Raw genomic sequence first — 24,252 nt, forward strand, 5'->3', positions numbered from 1 at the left:
GCTCATATGTTAAGCAGTACCTTACTCCTCAGGAAGTCCTGTTTGCAGACAGCTGGATGAGTAAAAATCACAGTGAAGATTACAGTAAAGAACTGGTCCCTGAGCTGACATGGTGCTCACCTTGAAAGACAATTTCTAGTAAGTGATGTCTTGATAATTTAGTTGAGCTTGTGGCTGATGGTGGCTCTATTCATCGTGTGCTTCCTGAAGTGTGACAGTGTGGTCTGGGTAGAGCTTTTATTTTTGACAGTGAATGAAGTGATTAAGACTGAGTTTTACAACAGAAATACACTTTGAGTCATGGTTTCATGATAGGAAACAATCCTCCTTGCTACAGTGTTTCTTAATGTATATAGTTTGTTTTGTTTCACGTACAGTAATAGAACGTATCTTTTATATAAGGAACAGGAAAAGGAGGAGAAAACTTGAGTATTGCTCTTGCTCTAAGCAGTTACTGTGACTGTTCTAGCGGACTTTCATTGCGAGGAAGAGGTTGGTGAGCAGAAAACTGCATTTCCTTAGGCCAGTGTGCTCTTGATTAGAGCAGTGGTTTGAATGCAGAGACCCAAGAACTTGGCTGCTTGGTCTTGGCAGTTATAACTTTCAGAAACCACTGTCCTCACAAAATAGGTTGTGAAAACAAAGCCCAGCTTCTGTGCATCTCTTCCTACTGTCTTTTGTTGAGAGTTTGCTATAGAGACTGGAAGTCATAATTCACATCCTGTTTTTCTTTTGTTTTCTTTTTTTTTTTTGAATGGATGACTCTGAACATCCCTAAAAAATACATGACTTGTTGGATCTTGCCCAGCTGTTCCTCTGCAGTAGGAACAGCTACCTACAATGCTTGCTGTAGGTGGTCTGGAACTTACTTCTAGGGGAGAAGTCCCAGTAGATGTCCCAGGTATATATCTAAGTGACCTGATGCAGTGCTGTGTGAAGGCAGTTAGGTACCAAAAGCAAGGTGGGGGTCTCAGTGTAATGTTTAGCTTCACTTTTTGGCCAAGATGAGCTCTTGTGTTGGCCAAGTGTAGGCACAGATCTTTCACTGCCAGTATCTGCATTTAGCGTGCTGTGTCAGTAGATGAAACCAGCATGACAGTGCACTTCTGCCTTAATAAACAAGGTCGTGGTGCTCTGGTATGTAAGTAGCTGCATCTTGCAGAAATCTCTGCACCTTCAATTTTACTCTGTTCTCCTTTTCATGGAGCACTAAATGTCTCAGGCTGTTAGCATTAAATAATACTACTTCTTCCCCACCACCCCATCCTCCTTTCTTGCATTTTGAACATCTTCTTTTTTTTTTTAGGGATTCATAAGTAAAATATTTGAGAAGGTCTCAAGAAAGGCAGTTGTCAGTGCCTGTGCAGAGCAGCTCAAGTGGGAGTAAAACACTTTCAGTCTCAAAGTCACTTGGCTGTTTTTGCAGATGTATTTTTGTCACTGCTGTCGGTAAGATGAAAATACAGAAAAATCTATAGGCTAGGTTGAAGTTGTCCTGTTTCTTTCTCTTGTGATGACCCCTCATTTATTCTCTCGCAAATGAGGCTTCACTTGCAATACAATTTTCTTGACAGAGGCAACAGGATGAGACTGCAGATCCGTTTAAAGCAATTATGGGATGAAGGCCAGGAGCCCACTTAGTTTGGCGGATACAGTGATTTTGACTTGAAAGTAATTTAAAGCAGAGGAAGGGAAATCTTGGATAATGGAGATGTCTTAAGCTTTATTATAGGTGGCTTTTGTTAGGGGTGGAAAGCAAAGGGAATTGGCTTTCTTGCGGCAGGGTTATAAGCAGGAATCCAGAGAGCTGCTGTGCTGCCGGTTAGAGTTTTTAGGGTACAGAGAAGGCCAGAGAGCTGGTAAGTGTGTTTTAAAAGCATTTTAGAGTCAGAAGTAGTGCAGTGGTAGAGCTGTGCTATAGGTCTCATCTACATCCTTGAGTAAGGTGACAGCATGAGATAACTTCACTAAAAAAAGAAAGCTTTGAAAAAGAATAGACCTGATTTGAACTTCCTTTCTTTTGCAGCAGAGACAGCAGAGAGTGTTTGTCTTCACCTGCATATAGTGCCCCTGTTTGGGGATGTCCCCATATGGCAGCAGTTAGTGTAGAAAGGGATTAATTACCATGAGACACAAAAACAGTTGTGCCTGGCTTTTGAATGATCAGTGTGGAGTTGCCATGGCAGAAATGCCACTGACAGAGGCCTGCTCCTTCTCTTCATGGTGAAGTCACCAGGATGGTAGCTGCTCACCTCTGTGTGTGCAGTGCTAAGCCTGAACAAATTTGGGAAGAGCTGGAAGACTGGAGGGCAGCACAGATATGCATGGAGTTGAGCAGGAGTGGGATGGCTTGTGTATGTCAGTGGGCTGGCAAAAAGAAAGCACGTAGTCTGTGAGCTTGCAGGAGTCTTCTAAATTAATCTTAGATATAGCTCATTTTGTGGCAAGTTTTTTTTAATTAAAAGTATATATTACATCATAAGTTTTTTTTTTGGATTTTTTTTTTGGTGTGTGTTTGCTTTTGGGGACTTTATCTTCTCTTATTGCAAAGCTGAGACCAAAGAAGTTGCTTTGTTTTTAAAAGTGGCTAGATCTTAGGATCAAATTGCTTAATATATCAAACTGTAGCAGAGTATTCACTTTTCCCTTAGTTCCATCCACCTTCCCTTTTATGGAGTTGCAGCCTGTTTTGTTTTTTTTGCAGAACTCAGCCTGCTACCTGCATCAGTCACCATGTCCTCTATAGAAGTTGGTATCAAATAATGAATACTCAAGTTGCTGTTCTCAGCTCAAGTGATTTGACCTTGCCTTCAGTGCAGTATTGAATGCAGGCAGGTCTGAGCCCAATTCTCCAGTTGCCAGTGGTAGGTGTAAGCTGCCTCGTGACTTGGATGCTCTCACAGGAATTACCTCATTGTCTGGAGCAAGCTCTCTGGTCAAAGTCCAGATAAGTGACTTCCATCCTGTAAAATGTACAGGAGTTCCATTTCATCCTCTGAAGTGACCTTCAATGCATGGCCGTTACAGCACCAAGCAAACGGGTCCTGACCATGGGGATCTGCATGCCGTAGCAGCAAGTCTCCGGTCTTGATGAGAAGCAGAAGTTGCTACTCCTTCACCTGGGGTGAAAGTGTTTTGTCCTTGAGCAAGGATTGCAAATTGATTGTTGTAGGCCCGATATGCCCCAGGCTTGGTTTACTTTGTACACTGCCTAAGACAGACTGCATAGCTCGTGATGTGTTGGTAGTCTGGAAATGAGGTTGCTCTGCAGTCCCTGAGGTTTTATTTTATTTGGGTGATGTGTAATTTAAAAGTTTCCTCATCTGTGTCTGGCCAGACCTACCGGCCTGCCATCAACTGCACAGCCACTGCTTTGCTACCACAGGCTTTTGCAATAGATAGCAGGCACCTTTTTTTTCCAGTGGTTCTTTAACGTCAATATCCTTCTTTTACATTGCAGTATAATGATGTGATGTAATTATCCAGAGGAAATAATATGCATGTCTGCCTTCAGTAAATAACAGTAAATGCTGTTATGTTTAGCTTTTCTTTGTCATTAAGAGAGCCTAAGCAGCATAAGGGTTCTTCCTGCCAAGTCACTCAGTCTGTTCTATATTATTTAATATTTTAGAATGTGATACTTTAAAAAACCAGCATGGTCAGCCAAAAGTAATTTTTCATGAATATACATCTCCCCGTAGAGCAGTTACATAATTTTAATCTTTACACACACACACAAAAAAAAAAGAGAAGAAAAAAAAATTATCCTTTTTCTTGTAGTTACTTGCATGATTCTATTTTGTCTGTGGACTGTTTCCAAAGAAATCTATTTATGCTTCTGTTTTCAAGTGTTTTACAACTTAGTGCTGAATTGACTGTGACAGTTTAAAATCACCTGTTTGTTTTCCTAGTCTGCAGTATGATGAAAACAAGAACTACTGTACAGTCCTGAGAGTAGTGAACACCAATGCTGATAAGTTTTCATTTATACTTAGCTCAGCCCAGGCACCTGAGATGAAGAATGGCAGTAACAGTGTATGTATGCAGTTGTATGGCAACTCTGATAGTAGACTTCTGTAATAAGTGCCAGAGGAACAAAAGCTGGATATTTTTAATTTATTTATATTTGCAAAACAGCCGCTGAGTTTCTCAGCAATGGAATTATGAGACGATGTACATTTTTGTACATTTTCTTAATAATTTTTTCAAGGGTGTTACTAATGAGAATTTTGTAACACAGCTTTTTGATTGGAGCTCTAGTGGCATAAGCAGACCCAGACTATAGTTTTCTGTAGAATTTGCATTAAGGAACCTGAAGATGTTGGACTTGGAAGTGTTGTGGTGTTGTTACCACTGAAGTGGTAGGTCCATTAGGGAAATCTTTGTAGCTTCTGCTTATGAACCATCTAAATCAGGGCTCTTAAGAGCGCTTCTGGTTTTGTGTGGAGGGGAGGGGTCTTGACAGCAAGTGCACAGGCTTTCCATCCTGATGATTCGTTTCTGCCCATGTGGGTGCTCTCACCCAATGCAGTAACTGAAAGAATGACAACAGTGTGCTGTCACTGCCTCAGAGCCCACAGCAGGCTCACAGCTTGTGTGACTGAGCTGCTGCAAAATTCATCTTCACATCACAAGTCGTTGTCCCTCTTGTAATTTATTGCTGGCTCCTATGGTCCTCATTACCCAGGTATTTCCCTTGCTTCCCCTTGTGTGTCCTTTGCACAGGAAGGGCTCTGCAGCATGGCTTCTCCAGGGTGGAGCTGTTTTCAAAACTCTGTGGGTAGGAGGCAGGCTGCTTATGTGCTCTTTGGAGGCTGGCAACAACCTGCAAGCCACCAGTTATTACTTCTTGCAGGGAAGGGAAGTTTTAATCTGCTCTTGCAGGGGAGGAGTGGAGGAGATGTTTTATGTGAAAAAAAAATGCTCATGTTTAGTTCCTGTGTTTCTGCACAGTTCAAACGTCAGAATAAACGCCTCAGATAGCCAAATGAGTTTCAGTGATGAGAAAAGGAGATGGTTTGGTTTTGTGTTCAGATTTTTGTGCTTGAGTGTCTGTGTTTGATCACCTCCATGCTCCTCAGCAGGGTCCTATTTGTAATATTTGCTAGTTGAAAGTAAAGAATTTTCTTGCTATTGTGTTTGGAAGGACTCTGGTAACTGTTACGTATGCATGCATAAGAGCTTAGAAAAGCAAATGGAGCACTGGCTGCCAGTGTAATCTTTCTACTCTTAAAGCAAATAATCTTAAGAAAAAGCATGTAAAGGTCTTGAACAAGATTAGAGCTACACTGTGTGCTTACAGTGATTAAATGAAAGCAAGGAGTAGCCTTGACTCAGCATTCAGCTGAGACATTGTTTTTGTAAGAAGAAATGTAAGGGAGTTATAATTTTTGATCAAACATAGAGCTTTCTGACCTATACCTACAGAGAGATTGCTGTCATTTGTTCCCAAATTTCCAATTGTAAAACACAAGTAACAGATTAGTATGGAGTTCAGCTCTTTAGTCTTAAAAACTCAGTGCCGTTGCTTTCAAACAGAACAGCCGGGTGCTCAGACAGGTACTGAGGAGTTAAGTGCTAACTGTGGTTCATTACTGAAGCTAGCAGGTTTTAGCAGCGCTGACCTGTACCTGCCCTTGGAATACAGCCCACCCAACACAGCAGTACTTGAGCTTTCATTGGCGTGCCGGGCAGCTGCTGTTCAGGGGCCTGATAAAACTGCCAAGAGTAGCTCTACTTCATCAGTACTGCGTACAAGGGGGTCTGTCCTTTGCTTAATTCTGACTAGTTCCAACTATGGCTTTTTCTGTTATGCATATCTGGCATAAGATGCCATATTAAATAAGCTTGGGAACAAAAAAGTGGTTTTGGTTTATTTTGGGAAGTGGGTTTGTAAGTAACTGAGTGAATTTTGTGTTTAACACTTGATTTTCTCTGCTATCTATTGTCAACAGCTTATGACTAAGGCACTAGCTTGTTCCAGTTGCCACTACGGGTGCCTTCTCCATCTCCCAACATGCATTCCATCTCCCTTGTGTAGGGAAGTAGCTGTTTGGTCTAACTAGGGAATTAGCTGTTGAGTGGCAGGGACAGCTGGATTATTTTTTCTCTCCTTCCTTTTAGTTTCTCTTTCTCTATCCTAGATATTTGTTTTTCCTGTCTGCTTTTCACTGCTACTGCCTCACATGCATGGAGATAGAGCAAGCAGTGGAAGGCTGTATTTCCACTTCATTGCTCAGTGTACATTTTACCTGGAGGTAAAATGTGGCTGTCTGCATGCCTTGGTTTAACTTGTGCATGTGCTCTTTCCTGTTGGTGCAGCCCTGTCAGTTCCCCATTTCAGGTGCTCTCTAGGGCGCTGCTCTTTGGTGGATGCTGTTTTGCCAGTGGGTGGAATCAGCACAAAGGTCACGGGCACCAAGTTAAAGAAGTGCATTTACTTTTACTTAAGTTTAAAGCAGTGAGATAATAAGTGAAATGATATAGCAACAATAAAACAGAACAAGGCAATGCACCTAACCATTACTGCATGAGGATAGTGATAGTGATTAAGAAGAATACATCACCAACTGCCCTAATACTTCATCATTCAGATCCAAATCCTCGCTACAAATCCATGGGGAGGATTTGTAGCGAGGATTTGGAGAGCTTTTCCTGGTAGTTGGGAGGTCCTATGCAGTGCGTCCGCTCGTAGGTGAGGTCTCCAACTTCACTGCAAGAGGGTCCAGCTTTTGTATTGTTGAATAAACATGTTTAGTGACAGTTAGGTTTAGTAGCACCCGTTTAGAACACTGAAAGGAAAAAAGAATGAGTTTTGATTGTGACAGATCTTAGGAAGTTTGAAAGTGCAAGTGTTGGCTGCGCTCAGATAATCTCCCAAAAATCAGGACACTTAAGGGTAGAATGAATTCTTTGTATGAGGTCTTTAAAGTGGCAAAGTACTTAATCACATTAGGTCAATTTTCATTCTGACTTGGAATTCATATTTGTTAGGTCCACCTGTAGTTTCTTCCACTGATCAGAGGAAACTTAATATAGTTATTCCTTTCAATATCAAATGTGTTTTTTCTTACAATTTTTAAATTTTCACATGTGATTTGGTAAGATGTGATTTTTGAATGCTATGCTGTTATCAACAAAACATTACTTTTGATCAATGAACATTTGATCAAAGCCTCTACTATTTCCCTCCCCTGCCTGCCCTACAAGAAAGACAGAGTAAGTGTTGAAGCAGGTTCCTCATGCTATCTTTTATCCTTCATGTTCATCCTGAATTATTCCTGTAGAAGGAGATAAAGGAGAAATAAAGACTTTCTCAGGTCATGTTGGTAATCAGCCTGCTGAGATGCAAAGGCTGGAGTGTGGAGGAAATTGCTTGGAGCCTGCTGGAAAAAAATAGTTATTATTTTCTAGAGTGAAGCTAATACAGGAAGACTTGTTCCATTTTTAAAGCAGTTTTGTCCAACACATTTCTAGTGAAATTTTCATTTAAATTTACTTTTTTTTTTTCATCTTCCCTAGTCTATGTCAATACAACTTTCTTTTTGTCCTTGCTTCCAAGTATTTCCAAGATTTTCATGGAGGGTTTTTAGCATTATTACAGCCTGTGTTTACATTCATCCCAGATTCATCCCAGTGTTCTGTAGTTGAGCTCCTGCAGATGAAGATGAATTGTGAACTGAGAAAATCATGGCACCTAATTTCCTGGCTTGGCTTTTAATTAAGTAGATGCTGAGCCAAGGATATGGTTGTAATTTGAAGTATTATTATGAATCTTTTTGTTTTCTGCTATAAAGGATCACTGAGAGGGCATTCAGAGCCCCAGAATGATCTCTTTCTAGGGCCTGATCAAAAGTCTATTAAAAATAATAGAAATCCTTCCTCTGTAAGATTTCATTCAAGACATAAATTGTCCTCTTTTCAATTCTGGATAATGGGTGCATCTGTAATTTGTACCACACCTTTAGAAATCTCAGATATACAAGTCACCTTTAGCAGCTGTTTTTGTGCTGCTGCATTGCAAGATGTTTGGTTCTCCCAAGTCTGCCTGTGGTTTGATTCTGTTGTTCTGACTTCTTTTTATCAGTCTGCTTAATCCAACTTCTTCAAAGGGAAATGTTTATAATAAAAACTAAAAAGGCTGCTGTTCTTTGGAAGTAGTGGTTTCCAAAGCATCCCTGAAAAAAGATGAGAGCTGTTGTCTAGCAATGTGATTAATAACATATTTTTTCTTTTTTTTTCTTCTTTTTTCCCCCCTTATTTTAGCAGCTGAAGGTTCTAAAATACAAGACAAGAAAGTCACTTCAGGACAAAGCAATACCGGAACTAAACCAGGTATACCATTCTTCATGTTTCACATTGTAAAGCTGTTTGTCTCAATGGTATATTAAAAATGGATGTCTTCCTATGAATTTTTAAGACGTTTCATTTTCCTAAACCTTTCTTAATAAACTCGTATCAGTGACTGTATTTTGTTAGGCTGGAGTCTCTGATTGCTCAAAACAAAGCAAAACTAATGAAGTCTACATCTGTTTTAGTGCAGTTTAGAAGTGAGGGTTGCAAAGTAAGATAAGGTTACAGAAGCCTCTGTACTTGCATTTGTGCTTGTACTAGTATTTTCTGCTGTAGACAGGGATTTGTAGCTTTATATAAACATGCTTCTGTTTAGAAGTTTCTTCACTTACTGCACTGTAAGCCATATTCTGTAATATACCCTGTGCAGTAAGCAGATGTGTGCCATTACTTGACTCTGCCCAATTGGTATATTGTGTGGATTTCATTCACTGTTCACTAATGCTGCACTTGCATGGTAACAGTTTCTGTACAAAAATGCTTAATGTAATCCTTAATGCCACGAGTCTGTTGCATTTTATGTGCTTAGACCAAGATCCAAAAGATTACTCAGATATTTAAATTCTGCCTGTACTAGAACTCATGTTCCATTAATAATGCTGAGAACATGCAGGTGTTGTGTTGCTGCAGGCTCAGTGCATGGTAAGCAGCCTCATTTCAGCTCGTGGGCAGTCTGGCAGCTCAGTGGCTGCTTTGTGCAGAAGCTTCACTGTGCCCCAGCTGGGTGCCTTTGGGCTCCATCCCTGGGGGAAGCAGTCCCAGTGCCGTCTGACAGAGCTGAACAGGTCTGGGTGCAGCACATGGATCGGCATTCCTGGTTGGGCAGTGGAATGAAGGGAAGGGAAGGGAGCAGTGATAACATGACCCACTTTTATGACCAAAAAAAAAAAAAAAAAAAGAAGTTGAATGGTATTCAGTACACACTTTGTCCTGCAGTAGTTTAATCTCAGTCCTTCAATTCTCAAGGTCTATGGCTGCTCCCATGCTCCCTCCATCTGTGCTGCAGTGTAGAAGGGAATATAGTATCCCTAAAAAAGGAGTGTTCAGCTCTGCACTCAACTGATGAGAGCCTCTGTACTGAACTGAGGATTCCTGAGCTGTATTTTTCCTGAGGCTGCATACAAATTTTGTGTCAAACGTTGTTTTGGTTAAAAAATGGAGACTGCAGCAGGAGTGACAGCTGTCATTACAAACAAAGTTATTGTCTGGAAGGTGTCTGCAGGCTGAACAAATATTTGGAGACCAAGAGAAACATAGGCAGCTCTGAATGTGTGCATGGGAGTGTGAAGGGATCTAGGCAGGGGGAAGAGTTTTTGAGATCCAAGCACACATCTTTTCAAAGAATGCAATAGCTTACATATTTCTCCCAGCAGCTCCCCTGTAAATTAGCATACAAACTAGCAGTGGTTTTCCACTCTGACCCTTTTAGTGTCATTATACTAAGAAATTGGAACCCTAGGAATCAGGGACAGAAGGGAAGTGGCCATTTGTGAGAGGAGACTGAGAGGATTGGAGGTGAATGTGAAGAATGGTAGGAGGCTGAGGTACTTCTCAAGTCCCACTGAGAGCAGCTGACAATTGCCAGAGCTGTAGAAACTACCATATGTAATAATTACATATGCCAACTAGGTTGGGATTTTTTTCTAGGTTACTGTTTGCTACAAATGCCAACTGTGCTTAAGAGTTTAGTATTCCTTACGTAGAAGCTTTGAAAAGTTTGCGTTTTCCTTTTCTTATCATGATTAAGGACCAAAAAAGTCTGTTTCGTTACTGAATATCTGAGAGAAGAGAAAAAACCAAGCCGCCACCCCACTACTAATGACTTTTAAGCTCCTTAAGCAGAATGGTAAGAACTCACAGTAGATGCCATGAGTTCATGAAAAACACCATTCTGCCATTTGGACATGTAGTTTTGGTGTTCAGTTTCCAGCAATAGGTAAAAAATTCATTTCCTCTTAGTAGAACTATGGCTTATTTAATCTCTAAACATCTCTCTTGGGCATAACATTAATCTTTTTTTATATTCTATCTTACAGCTCTGCTTATTACAAAGCTATTTAGCTATAGTGAAGCAGGCTTCTGAGCATGAGTTTATATGCATCACATCATACCCAGACTGCGACTTGTTACAGCAGCATGTTGGTCCTCCTAAAGCATTCTCTCTAAGGCTTTGGACATCTTTGTGCCAATATTAATTTTCTCCTTTGTGCACCCAAATATGTATATATTAAAGAAAAATGAAAAACAACAAAAAAACACCTTGTTGTTGAATATATGCTTATATTCCGCATAACCTTTAGCTTAATGTGAATTCTTCACAATTGTTCTAACATCCTTGGGGTGCTGGGAGAGGCTGTGTGTGTGAGCACCATCAGGTGTGTGATATAGGAAAATAATTGGATGTCTTCAAACAGAATGTCAGAGGGCAGTTTTAAAAATTTATTTTATACTTATAATTAGGAATTCTTACAGGAGACCTTTTCAGTTTGCCTGTCTACGTAGCCTTCTTGTCTCTTTGAAGACTTGCTTCTTCTCCCTTGATAGGGAAGTCTCTCAGGAAAGTAGGAAAAATGGAAGGAAGATGGTACATTTTGAAAGAATGGGGTTTTACATTATTCCCTAGTGTCTCATCATTCTCTGACAACTTGAAGTTACGGTGACAACCCTTCAAGGGAATCCTTGTTTTCCAGGAAAATTCATATTGGTTGTGCACTATTCCACTAACCCTAATTACTGATGCTGCAGAAGTTCGTGTTCTGTGTCTTCTGTGTGCCAGCCACAAGAGAGAAGGAATATTATTACCCTTTTCACCTGCATCTGTGTGCTGAAGAGGCAGCATGCAAGCCAGTGCACTTCTTAATATCAACCAAGTGTGACTTTGCATTGTACGTTGGACAAATCTATGCGCTGTCTTGGTTAGCAGTAGTTACATAAATGGCAGCACTGTGTGCTGTTAAACCAGAGTTAAAGGTTTGATCTGTAACTGGGTGATGGATTATTTTTCACTTTGTTGGTGACTTTTTCTTTTGTACCTTTCGTTGAGGCTTTAATGTTTAAGTGTTTGTCTTCCTAAAAACTGTGCATTGGGATTTTTCCCTGCATTGAAGCCAACACCATTAGAAGAGGCTATATTCCCTCACCATCGTTGAGTTGGTCGTTTTTCACCAAAGAGAATTTAAAAGCAACTAAACTGAACTAGCTATCTGTGGATTCTTCCCTGCAGGAAGTCCTGTCATCCTGATGCTGAAAATTTTGTTGGAGTATGAAATGCACAATACTGACTTCTGTCTAATTCAAATGGCTGCATAAAAATCAGGCTAACACATCCTCACTTCAGCGACTTATTGTACGAATACTTTTTTCTTTTCAAACCTCATATATATATACATATAGTTATATATATATTCTTATATATATATGTATTTTGTATGCTTCTGCAGTGATAGGAAGTTCTACATAGTTGTTCACTTCAAAATGAAATATTAAAAGAATTGAATTCCCATCAGTATAAGAATAAATCAAGCCATTTCATTATACCCTGAAAACTTTTCTGTTTTTTTTGTTGGTTGTTTTGGTTGCTTTTTTTTGTTGTTGTTGTTCCAAAGCAGACTTTCTCAGTGCTAGTGAAAAAAACATAAAATCAACAGCTTTCCAAGTTTACAGAATAGGCTGAAGATGAGTAGGAAATTAGTTTTGGCAGCATGCTGGGATGAATCAGTAACTAAGATTTTGTTCCCGTTTGGTCTTTGGCTCCACTGCTGAGACTGGAAGTGTGATGTTAGCTATTTAGCATTTTGTTGTTTTCCAGATAACTCATTTTGTCACACTCACCAAGTAGTATTTTTCCAATCAAACATGAATTTTTAGTTAAGCCTAAGCTCTGACACGGATTTTTTCATATTTAAGATCCTTGATCTTATCACTGTGATCCAATAGCAGGTATTTTTTAAAAAATTCTGTGACTAACTCAACATTTCAGAAGATAGCTGAGGAAACTGTCTCTTTCTTTACTGTTATTATATCATTCCATGTATGTGATGCACTATCTTAATGTGTCTGCCATAGCTTTTAACACATGCACACAGTATCAGTAGGAGATCAATATCATGCTACCTTGATTCTTACTCTTCAGAAGTTCAACCAGTAGTGTTTGATCCAACATGCTGTGCAAATGTACTGAGCTTCTTCAACCTTGTGAAATAGGATTGGCTTGATTTTTTCGATTGTTTGTTGGTTATGCCCCTAGGAGCTTTCTTTTGTTGCTATTTGATTTCATACTATATGATTAATATTTTTCCCCTTCCATTTGCAGACCATCCACCAATACTGAAGGTTGATGACAGGCAACGGCTTGCTAGAGAAAGGAGAGAAGAACGAGAAAAGCAACTAGGTAAGCCCTACTCTATATCATTTCTTCATAAACTTGGGTATTTTTCTTCTTTTTTTGAGAAGTAAAACCTTGAATATGTGTCAAATATTGCTCAATATCATATACAATGTCACCTGTGCATGAGCACTCATAACACTACTGAAGTGAATTCTTAGGTGAAGGTTGCTTAACAAGTAGCTAGTAATGGGCCGTATACGGAGTGTGGTAGTGAGAGGATTATCAAATTAGTAAAAAACAAATTGCTATGCCTACCAGATATCAAATCCTGAAGATGTTTTGGCCTACTACATGCTACTCCAGCTTGCTTTGACCTTCCAGTCCTATGGTGCTTCTGGCTTCCTTCTCCACAGACAGTAAAGAGGGGCAGTGCCACTAGCTGACCTCTCTGCTTGATAATGATTGAAGCTAAGCAGATGTCCTTGTCCTTTGGCTAGGTAGCTTGTTCCTCATCACAATCCCAGGAAAGCAGAACAACAATAACAAAGAAAGTCCACAATAACATACAGAATAAATCTGGGGGTCAGGTTAGAGGTTCAGAGCTAGAGGTTCCTTTTTATCTTGGTGAAGGTGATGCCAGCAGAGGCTGAGAAGCATGAGCTTAATGAGAGAAAAATCTCAGTCTACAGCCCCTTTCTGGAAGTCTCAAAGGTATTACATTGATATGTTGTGCTGGTAGGGATACTTCATAGGTATGATAGAATTCAGATGGCCTTGTTTATTGCTACAAGTACTTAGACTTTGCCAAAAATGTGGTTTACTGTCCATTTTGCATCCGCTTTAATAGGACTGCTAATTATGCTTGAAAATACAGTGAAAGAAGCTTATCTTGTTTTGATTTGTTCAAAATATTTTTCCATTTTCCTTCAAGTGGGTTTGCATTTCACAATTGAAAATGACTAGATTTTTTTTTTTTTAATTGAGATGTACACAAATGGAGAACCTACTTGTGCATAAAATATTGGTTATTAATTTTTGTGGGGTTTTTGTTTGTTTTTTCTTTTTTATTTACTCATCCCTGGAGAGTTTTGGTTGGTAAAGCTGAAAAATGAAGCCCTTCAGTACAGGCAAACAAATTTAGGTTTATAAAAACAGCATTCTTTTAGCTTTGCATGTAACAGTTTATATGCATTGTTTCAAAATATGCTCACAATGGAAGTGAGTCTGGAATTTTTTGTTTGTTTGTTTTCCCCACAATTTGAACACTTCTTCTGCTCTCCTCAAAGCATTTAGGTCTTAAATACCACTACACACCTTCATTTCTCATTACATTTGTGAGTTAAAGATATTTAAGAGCAAACTTCCCAGCCAGAGGCAGCCCAAGAGATAAATATTCAGTATTTATTATACACCTGATCTTCTTCTTTGTCATCCTGTGTATGATCAGGAAAACACACAGAATTTAACCAGCAAGTGTGTACTTCTGCATGTAAACAGCTGTTTACATGTTGCATCAGATCAGCCAAGGTCTCAGCTCCAAGCAGGGCCCTGTTGTTGCTGGGTTAGTTGATAGCAGTGCTGTGTTGCATGCTTCACTAGTGCAATTGCAAAAGTGGAGAATGTAATTATGACTCACCTTGCACATGCTACTAGATGATAACTGTGAGGCACTAGAAGTCAGAAAGAACCTGAGCATCAGAAATTGGAAGGCCTGGGTGCTGTTTCAGATGAGTATTGTTGTCAACTTCAGTGCTCCTTTAACACAGTGAGATACTGTGAGATACTCATAGAACCATAGAATGGTTTGAGTTGGAAGAGACCTTTGAGGTCATCTAGTTCCAACCCCCTGCTATAGGCAGGGACACCTCCCTCTAGACCATCCAGCCTGGCCTTGAATGCTTCCAGGGAGGGGACATCAACAACCTCACGGAGTAACCTGTTCCAGTGTCTCACCACCCTCACAGTAAAGAATTTATTCCTACTATCTAGGAATCTAGTCTAAATCTGCTCTCTTCCAGTTTAAAACGATTTCCCATCGTCCTGTCACTAAATGCCGTATAAGTCCCTTCCCAGCTTTTCTGTAGGCTTTCTTCTGGTACTGGAAGGCTGCTATAATGTCTCTTCAGAGCCTTCCCTTCTCCAGGCTGAAAAGCCCCAGATCTCTCAGCTTCTCTGCATAGGGAAGGTGTTCCAGCCCTCTGATCATCTCTGTGGCCCTCTTCTGTACCCCCTCTAACAGCTTGATGCCCTTCAGTTGAGGTCCCCAGAACTATACATAATGCTCCAGGTGGGGTCTCATGAGAGCAGAGTAGAGGGGGCAGAATCACCTCCCTTGACTTGCTGGTCATGTGTCTCTTGATACAACTCAGGATGCAGTTGGCCTTCTAGGCTGTGAGTGCACATTGCTGGCACACTTAGAGTCTTTCATCAATCGACATACCCAAATCCTTCTCTTCAGGGCTGTGCTCAAGCCCTTCTCCACCTAGCCTGCATCTGTACTTCCTTAGTGAGAGCGAAGTTCTCGTAGGCTGAAGTCAGCTTTCTCTGGGCCAGAGAGGTCTTTGCGTCCTGGGGAATTGACTCCATTATCTCAAAGCTTGTTCAAGCTGCAAATTGCTTTTCGTTATTATTACCTGCCTATCATGCACTATTAACCAACTCAAATTAGTCACACCACTTAGTGCACTGACTTAATAGTGTTGCAGGCAAATATATATAGAACAGTTACTTGTCAAGATCTTATATTCTTAGTCATCCTTTCAAGTAATAATGCTCATGAGTTCGTATGGCAACTTGGGTCTTGACTGCTTCTTGCATTCTTTCCTTAGCAATGCATCTGATGTGAGCTAGAAGCAACTCCAGGAAAGCCACAGAGTTAAAAAGAAGATGAAGAATTATTTAATGCTCCAGTGAAACTCTGGCTATACTTTAAAACATTCACTTTCTCTGTTAATGTATACTAGTGTGTGCAGGACTAGGCTCTCAGAAGAACTGCTATTGGATTTTTCTTTCTGGCAGTGGTCTCAGAAATAACTAGGTGCTGAGACCTTTCCCCAGACCTGTTACCTTAAGCTTAGTTGGTGTTGTGTATGTATTAGATCCTGTTTCATAGAATCATAGAATCACCAAGGTTGGAAAGGGCTTCCAAGATCACCCAGTCCAACCACTCACCTATCATCAATATTTTCCACTAAGCCATGTCCCTCAGTACAGAACCTACATATTTCTTCAATACCTCCAGGGACAGAGACGTCACTGGACAGGCTGTTCCAGTGCCTGACCACTCTTTTAAAGAAGTTTTTCCTAACATCTAACTTGAATCTCCCTGATCACTGTGGCACAACTTGAGGCCATTCCCTCTAGTCCTATCATTAGCTACATGGGAGTAGAGGCCAACCCCCACCTCACCACACCCTCCCTTCAGGTAGTTGTAAAAAATGATTAGGTTTCCCCTGAGCCTTCTCTTCTCCAGAATAAACAATCCCAGTTCCCCCAGCTGCTCCCTCAGAAGACTTGTGCTCCAGACCCCTCACCAGCTGTGTTGCCCTTCTCTGGACATGCTCCACAGCCTCAATGTCTTTCTGGTAGTGAGTTCCTAAAACTGAACACAGTACTTGAGGTGCGGCCTCACCAGAGCTGTGAGTACAGAGGATAATCTCCCTACTTCTCCTGGCAGCACTGTTTCTGATACAAGCCAGGATGCCATTGGCCTTATTGGCCATTTGGGCACATTGCTGGCTCATGTTCAGCCAAGTGTTGACCAATACCCTCACATCTGCTTCTTCTACAGATTTCCAACTGCTATGAACCAAGCCTGTAGAGTTGCTAGGGGTTGTTGTGGCTAAAATGCAGGACCCAACACTTAGTCCTGTTGAACTTTATCCTGCTGGCCTCAGCCCAGCTATCCAGCCTGTCCTGATCTCTCTGTAGGGCCATCCTACCCCTAAGCAGATCAACATTTCCTCCCAACTTGGTGTCATCTGCAAACTTATTGAGGGCACACTCAGTCCCCTCATTATGGTTGATTAGTACAACTAGAGAAAGCTTACTTGGAACTTCAGGTATTGGAACTAGTCTGCTTGTCAGCAGCATAACCGAAGTTTAAGCAAGCCGTTACTTGGTAGAGCTGAAAGTATGCCCACTCCCACTCTCTGGAGCACTGAAAATTTAAGTTGTATAAACTGATAAAAGGAAAAGAGACTGCTGTCCTTGAGTTGCGAAGCAGTAGCTATGCGACTGGGGGAATATTATCATGTTACAAATCAAATATTTGATGTTGCAGTTGAGGGAAATTCAAGTAAAACGTGTTTTATTCAGTCTCTTCAAACTGATCAGCACCATAGGGGGAGGAGAGGTGATTTCATATAGTGCATATACATGCATAACCACACAGAGTCAGCCCAAATGATGTAGGTAATGATGATTCCTTGACAGGTACTTGTGTGTTGCTGTTTTGATTTGGTGGTGGTTTTTTAAATGCTGGGCTTGTCAATATGGGAACAGCATTTAGAAACTCACCTTCCTCTATTTCATAGAATCTTTGAGTTTGAAGGGACCTTAAAAGACCGTCTGATCCAACTCCCCTGCAATGAGCAGGGACACCTACAGATAGATCAGGTTGCTCAGAGCCCTGTCCAGCCTGACCTTGAATGTCTCCAGGGACACAGTATCCACCATCTTGCTGAGCAACCTGTCCGTCACCACTCTTAGTCTAAAAATTTTTATCCTTATATCCAGTCAAAATGTAATGGATTGTGGCTTGAACCCTTTTTGAAGGCATATACAACAACCTGGAAATAGGTGAGTTATTTGGTGGGTTTTTTTTGCGTTTGTCCTCAAATACATGCATAGAAAGAAGAAATCTCTTAACTCTGCAGTACAGCACTCTTCAGATGTCATTCTTATTCATTCTTGTGTCAGTGTGATTCTCTTTTCCCATTTCGTAGTGACCTTTAAAAGATTGCAAAAAGTACTGTGTAGTTGGACATGCAAGAGTATCATTTCACAATGGGGCACATTACACAAACTGTCTAGAGACTTCCTAACCCCTTACTGCCAAAGTCTTAAATTCAACTGCCACCAGTCACATTGCCTGGGATAAAATAGAAAATTTAACAGTACTGTTTTAAGTGGTATTTCTTGAGAAAACAAAGTCTTTATTCCTGTTTTCTACATTTTTTAATTTCATAAAACTGTATTGTTACTCCAGCTAGAACTATATTTCATTTTCTAATCTGAAGAGCTCTGGTTTATTGCCATCTAGGATTTACTAATATTAACATTCTTTCTCAGCAACATGTTTTAAATTTGTTCTAGCCAAGCATGGATTACTAGAGTTGCTTTGTTGTTGTTGTTGTTTTTTGTTTTTTTTTTTCCTTGGGAGAAGAGTAAATCTTTGGTTCTGGCTTTGTTGAGGAGGTAACATGACATAATGTTTGCTTATTCCTAAAAACCTGCTTCTGGGTTTGAGATTGGTGGAATTCATAGGCTTAGATTCTCCGGAGGAAATCGAGGTTACCTGTTCATTCTAATGAATTTGTCATAGATGATGCTTCCATATCTTGAATTTTTATTATTATTATTATTATTTTAAGTTTGTTTGTAGTATTGTGACAACAGCTCTGCTGCAGTGCAGAGAGATGTACTTTCCTTTGGTTTTTTGAACCCTGATTTCCGAGCTATTGACAAAATGAACATCTGTTGCTGGAATTATATATGTTACTTCTGATGCGAAACTTTCATTTTGTGTGACATTATAGCTATGTGAAAACAGTAGGGTTTTTAAAAATAAATCAATGTGGAAACTTTCATTTCTAAAAGGAAGAGTTCTGCAGGTCCTTGTGATGTGTGTCTTTGTGTGTCCTTGCATTAAGAATTAGCTAAAAGTAACAAGAAAATTGAAAGTTGTGTTGTGCTTTCATCTGTGTATTTGTCTGCTAATGTGATTTAGGAGCTGTCTCTTGAGATTTGTGTCTTAGTACGGTAAAGTAGTGATTTTTACAATAGAGTGCAAGCTTCATTTTTATTCAGTGCAGAATCTAGATAATCAGTCAGTCATGTCATATGAACCAAAGCAAGGAAACATCAACGCTGTCCATGTTAAATAAATATCAAGTTGCATAATATTGTTATATAAATGTGGCTCTTGCTGAAATTAGTAGAGTTGGATTTTGTTAATTCTGGGACATTTGCCATGCAACAATAAATCAAATGAAGGCAGGGTGTTTTATTTCTATAGAATTAGAAGTGGGATTTAAACTTAATTCATCTTTTTTTATTCAGGGGATCTACCAAGTTTAGCAAAGCCACCCTAGTAAGCAGAAGTTGAGACTTTGTTGTGTATCAAGAGAAATTATTTCCCAAAACAGAGTATTGGCTTCTGTAAAGCGATGGTAGAGATCTGCGGAAGTTTGTTTTGTACTATGAGTACCTTGAACAGAAGAAAGTTGCATTATTTGTCTTCTCAAGAAAATTAACTTGTTCACACCCTTCTGTTTGTAACAAACAGAGTACCAGTTTAATAGCTACTGTTTCTTTATTAAGACTTAACTTCTCCTGTTTCTGCTCTCTCTCTACTTCAATTATTTTTTTTCTAGTTTTGCTGTACTGTATATATGTGGCTTTCACTGTTGTGTAGTGGGTCAATGTGCTCTGCACTTGTGAGGATTTCCTTGTGTCTGGCAGTGGTATTTTAGCAGTGTTATTTTACTTACTGCACTAGGGTGCATGAGTACCTCTTTTCTTTTTACTGAGAGTTAAGAAAATAGAGAAGAAGATTGCTGTCGTTTTTGTTGTCCACAAATGTGTAGTGACACTAGCATTATCTGAAGATCATGTTATGCTACCTAATCAATAAGAGTAAACAGGCTCCGAAATAAATGCTCCTTTCACCTTAGTATGTTCTTGTTCAGTTCTGGAACTTTCATTAGAAAATGTGGAAAGCACACAGAGAGATAGAAAAATCAACTGAAATAGCGTCCACTCAGAATAAAGATTTTTTTTTTAAATTATTATTATTTTTTTTTTCATTTCTTTACTGTAGAGTATGCGTTTGTCTTCAGATGTCAACCTTAAACTTCCACAAGTTGAATGCTTTGGCTTTTTCTATATGTGACTCATATTTTCCAAGACTAACAAGCTGCATCAATTTTTAGATTTTTCTTTCAGCTTTATTTTCTCCTAGACTTGTTTTCTTCCATGGGCAGAAAAGAAGCATGGCTGCAAAGCAATTACTTCAATTATTTTATTCTCCTGACCATGTGGTAATCTATTATTTGTCGATATGCACATATCTTTAAAAGATTGTTAAGATAATCTTTACTTGGTTATATAAATAATTCTTCCAGTACCCATGTTTTCATTCTGCTCTGTTTCTGCTTGCACTCTGTCCCATAGTGTCTGTGCATTAAACATCTATCCTTTAAAGTGCAAATATTGCATCTCTGTGTGATTCTCTTGGGTCATGAGAGTTGGGAGTGGCAGAAAGAGACAGTGGTAGGTAAGGGTGTTGGTTGGCTGTCAGACGGGGTTCTTGAAGCAGAGTGAGGGGAGCTGTCATGCTTGTCTTGGCTCCAGCTTGACACAGTACCCTCTTTTCTTTGAATCCATGTGTCAGGCTGACTGGCTGTGTTTGGCACTCTTGGATGTGTGTGCAGCTTGTCTGGGCAGTTTGTGATGAAAATCATAGTAGAGGGCCTGGACAAAGTAAAAGAGCTTAATACAAGTTGATGCTTTTTCTACAGAGGGCCTTCACCCCCAACATTGCCACATTGACTACATCTGCACTGGCAAACTAGACAGTGCTGAGGAACATTCCCCACCACTAAAACTTCATTATTCTTGCCGTTAAACTCTTCCAATGGTTCCTGGCAAGTTTTTGGATCCAGACAACTTTTTTCTAATTGATTCCCAGGCAAGGTTTAGTAATTGGCAGGGAAAGCCCCTAGACTTTCCTTAATGTGTTTGAGTTGAGTTTGTCACTATTTTTGGAATGTGAACATTTAGTAGTGTAGATGAAACTTAGTTGATGCTAGTTGGTCCCTGGGCACATTCTTAAACTAGACCTCGTTCTCAAAAACTGAAAAGAAAATAAAGATGCTTTTTATATAAGGAAAGTAACTGGAATTTTAGATTTAATTCTGTGGTCTAGCAAAGAAATTTTTTACTTTCCAGTATCTCAGTCCCTGAGCCACAAGCAAACTTCTTTAAAGACTTACATCTGTGAGTATTTTATCTACACTAATCCTGCTTAGTCGCTGTCCTTTTTTTCTGCAATTATAGTCCCAACAAGGACATGTGGATGGTGTAGTTTCTGGCATGGAGAACAAAAGGTGGTAAACATGCCATCCCAATTAACTTCTCACTTAAGGAAATGTGGTATTAATCTTAGGTTTTGTAATATGCCTGAGTTTCATTTTGGCTAGGTCTGTTGAATTCTTAATGCTAACAATGTGTAAGCTTTAAAATAATATTTTAAAAATCACATCATGATCTATGTTCTTCCATTTGAAAATGATCATTAGTACAATGTCACATCAGTAAAAATTATGCATTTATTCTGTTGGTGAATTCCTTCTGGTTTATTCTGCTCTTTGATAGAGTAGGACAGAAATTTATCCAATATTTCCATGATCAGAAGCCCCACAGAAACTAAGAATCAGTGACATCAGCATCTGAGTCATTTTGGGATGTCTGCAGAGGACTTGATAATGCCAGAAGGGTTTATAAGACAAAAAAAAAAAAAAAAAAGAAGTCTTTAAGGAGGATTAGTTTAAAAATTGCTGTATGTATGTCCCTCAGAGCATTGCTAATGGGGAGACATCAGCTAGGAGAATCTGACATTAACTTCAGCTGTAATTACAGTTCTGAAGTTCACCTTTTAATTCATTCAGTCAGCCATTTTTGTGGAATGGAACATTCCTGGTTTTGGGCATGGTTAAAGCAACACTGATCCATTTTTCTGCTAATGCAGCAAGGAGAAGATCAGTCTTAGTGTGGAGCTGGCAGTGTGGAGAGGTGAAGCAGTGGTCAAAGGAGAAAGCTATTGCTGACATCAATGTTGTAAAGTCAGAGAAGATAGAGGCTGGAAAGACTGAGAAAGGTTGAGCTCTTAACTCAGATAAACTGTCTGCCCAAGATGATCACAAAGTGTAAACTGAGAAAAGAGATAGACGAAAACTCCTAATAAAGGCTGTAACCACAAGAAAAAGAGCTATGATGAGAGACAACAGAAGAGACAGCAAAAGGAGAGTGACCTGAGAGAACCTTTTCTTGCTACATGTGGATAAACAGCAAAGGGAAAAGGGAGGCTTTGCCACTTTGCGTGTGTTCTTCTTTCCTGCCCAGCAGCCCCTCTGCTCACCTGAGGCCTCCTGTGATGATGGCAGCCAATAAACTCCTTCAGCAGCATATCTGCCTTCCCATCTGCCCCAGTCACAGTTAAAACTGTTGGAAGGAAAAAGGCATGGAAGAAATGTGACTTTAACCAGATTGGTCCTTGATCCACCCCATCCTCAGTCCTGTGAGCAACATACCATGAGCAACATCATCAGGGAAGCAGAGGTGAAAACTGTTCCTGTTGGTGGCAGCTAGCACTTTAGTTAAAATGGTCATGAAACCTCATCAGAGTACTTAAAACTAAATACAGTTTTAAGACATTGGTACGTTGAGTAGAGAGATCTCAAATAGCCCTACCATATAATAATCATTATTAATTTATCTGAAATTTTCATCAAAGGTTCAGGAGAAGGAAAAAAGGTCACGTGAGATACTTTCAGTGCAGAATTCACCACTTTAATTATATTCTTTTTCCCTACAAATGCAACTTCTTGAAAAACTGACTGCAGTTCTGCCCTAGACATTGGTTAGTTAAGTCATACAGCTATACAGAAGGCAAACGCAAAAACAGGAGATGGTACCGTAGAAGTGACATGCCTTGCACTTTCAGTTGTTAGAGATGTAGCCCAAATTGTTGGAAAAGGTCCATTTAGCTGAATCTTGTTGAACCTGGGCAATAAGAAGCTTTGTGAGGGATCACATCTCAGAAGAAGAGTAATGACAGCTATCTCTTTCTCTGTCCAGTCTATCAGTGAGCTATTGGCTCCTAGGAGCAGCAGATGCATGTATGAAAGTTCATCTTGCTTTTAGAACACTGATTTTTGGATCTATTTTTTTTTGTCATAAGGCTTTATTATGGAAGGAGGAGCTTTTGCAGATTGCAGTTGGACTAGAAACTGTTGTTCTGTTGTCGTGTCCTATTTTCAGCCTTGGTCTGTAGTTCAGATTGTCCCTTTCAAGTAACTAAACTACAACAGAAAAGTACTTCTCAATATCTGCTGGTCCTTGTGTTAGCATTTCATGTTTGTAGGTGTCATTTTCCTCACAACTATGTTTAGCAATGAAGCAACTGTACTGCTCCTTGTAGCTGTAATTATTCTGGCTATGTTAGATTATTGAATTTCCTGCAGACATCTTGCTGAACTGTCCCACATTTTGCCAAGAGGATGTCTTCTGGTTGCTTATAGCTGTTACACAAGCATCTCTTTGCTGGTCTATATCCCACAGCAAAGCTAAATGTGCCATCTGCTTTTCCTAGGGGAAAGCATTTAAAATCTGAAATGATCTGAAATCTGAAAAAAAATGTTTTCTTAAGGGAGATAATCTCAACATGAACTTGTCTATCCAGAGTAGAGATTTTCAAGACTCTGCATATGCAAATATTTAAGAATTAGAGTGCAGTCTAAGTTGTTTATCAGGTGAGATGGGATTTGTTTGAGTAGGCAGAAAAATGCAGAAGAGGAATTAGGTGAAGATGACTGCTGGCCTTATAAGAGGTGATTGCAGTGTCTGTTCTGAACATCTAGAATCATTTTGGGTTTTTTTGGTATGCAGTTGTCAAACAACACAAATATCTCTGCTCACTGAAGGCTTGAGTTGCTGTCTTTAAGGTACAAGGTTATAATGTTGGCTCCTTTTTCAAGTGTTTTCAAGCAGAATTTTTTTTATACTTAACAAATAGTGTTTCAGACTAAGGAAAAAAAATCATTACCTTGGACATTAAAAGTGTCTTTTTTCTTTTTTGTTTTTTTTTTTGTACATTTTGCTAATCTGATTCTCTGCTTCTGTTGCATTATCAGTGAATTCCTTTGTCTGGTTTTCTCTTGTGGTTCTTGTTCATTTTTGTCTGGTGACATTCACATGCATTTCTTCCTGCACTCCTGCCTGTCAATTTGTAAAGATCAGAATGTATCCTGGGTTTTAAAAACCAAGTAAAGGGTGTTTAGAACAAAAAATTTCTGGGTTTCAAAGCTTTCAAGGCACTAATGGGGAGGGGTCCAGTGTATCATAGGTAATTGCTTTAATGTGGGCTACCTTTTGAGCATGCATTCCAGATGGAATACCTTCATGAAGATTCAGACCTTGATGGGGAGCAGAATTTGTCTTTCATAGTGCTTCTTGATTTGTCTTGATGAGAACTTCTGAAATGTTGTTCAGAGCACATTAAACTCATTAAATTTCATCTTTAATCTGACTTCTTTGGTTGATAATATTTTCTTCTGGTGAGCTGCTGGTAC

General features: G+C 39.6%; 1 protein-coding gene across 1 annotated transcript in view; it reads left to right on the plus strand.

Moving 5' to 3' along the window:
• LOC104909756 (ensconsin-like) overlaps window positions 1-24,252 on the plus strand; it is a 52,973-nt gene that overhangs the window by 16,617 nt on the left and 12,104 nt on the right. Inside the window, exons 3-4 of the mRNA XM_019613525.1 lie at window positions 8,266-8,334; window positions 12,665-12,742. Coding sequence (XP_019469070.1) covers window positions 8,266-8,334; window positions 12,665-12,742 — 147 coding nt within the window. The remainder of the gene's footprint in view (window positions 1-8,265; window positions 8,335-12,664; window positions 12,743-24,252) is intronic.

This window comes from Meleagris gallopavo, chromosome 2, assembly GCF_000146605.3.
Source record: "Meleagris gallopavo isolate NT-WF06-2002-E0010 breed Aviagen turkey brand Nicholas breeding stock chromosome 2, Turkey_5.1, whole genome shotgun sequence".
In the NCBI taxonomy this organism is placed as follows: Eukaryota; Metazoa; Chordata; class Aves; order Galliformes; family Phasianidae; genus Meleagris; species Meleagris gallopavo.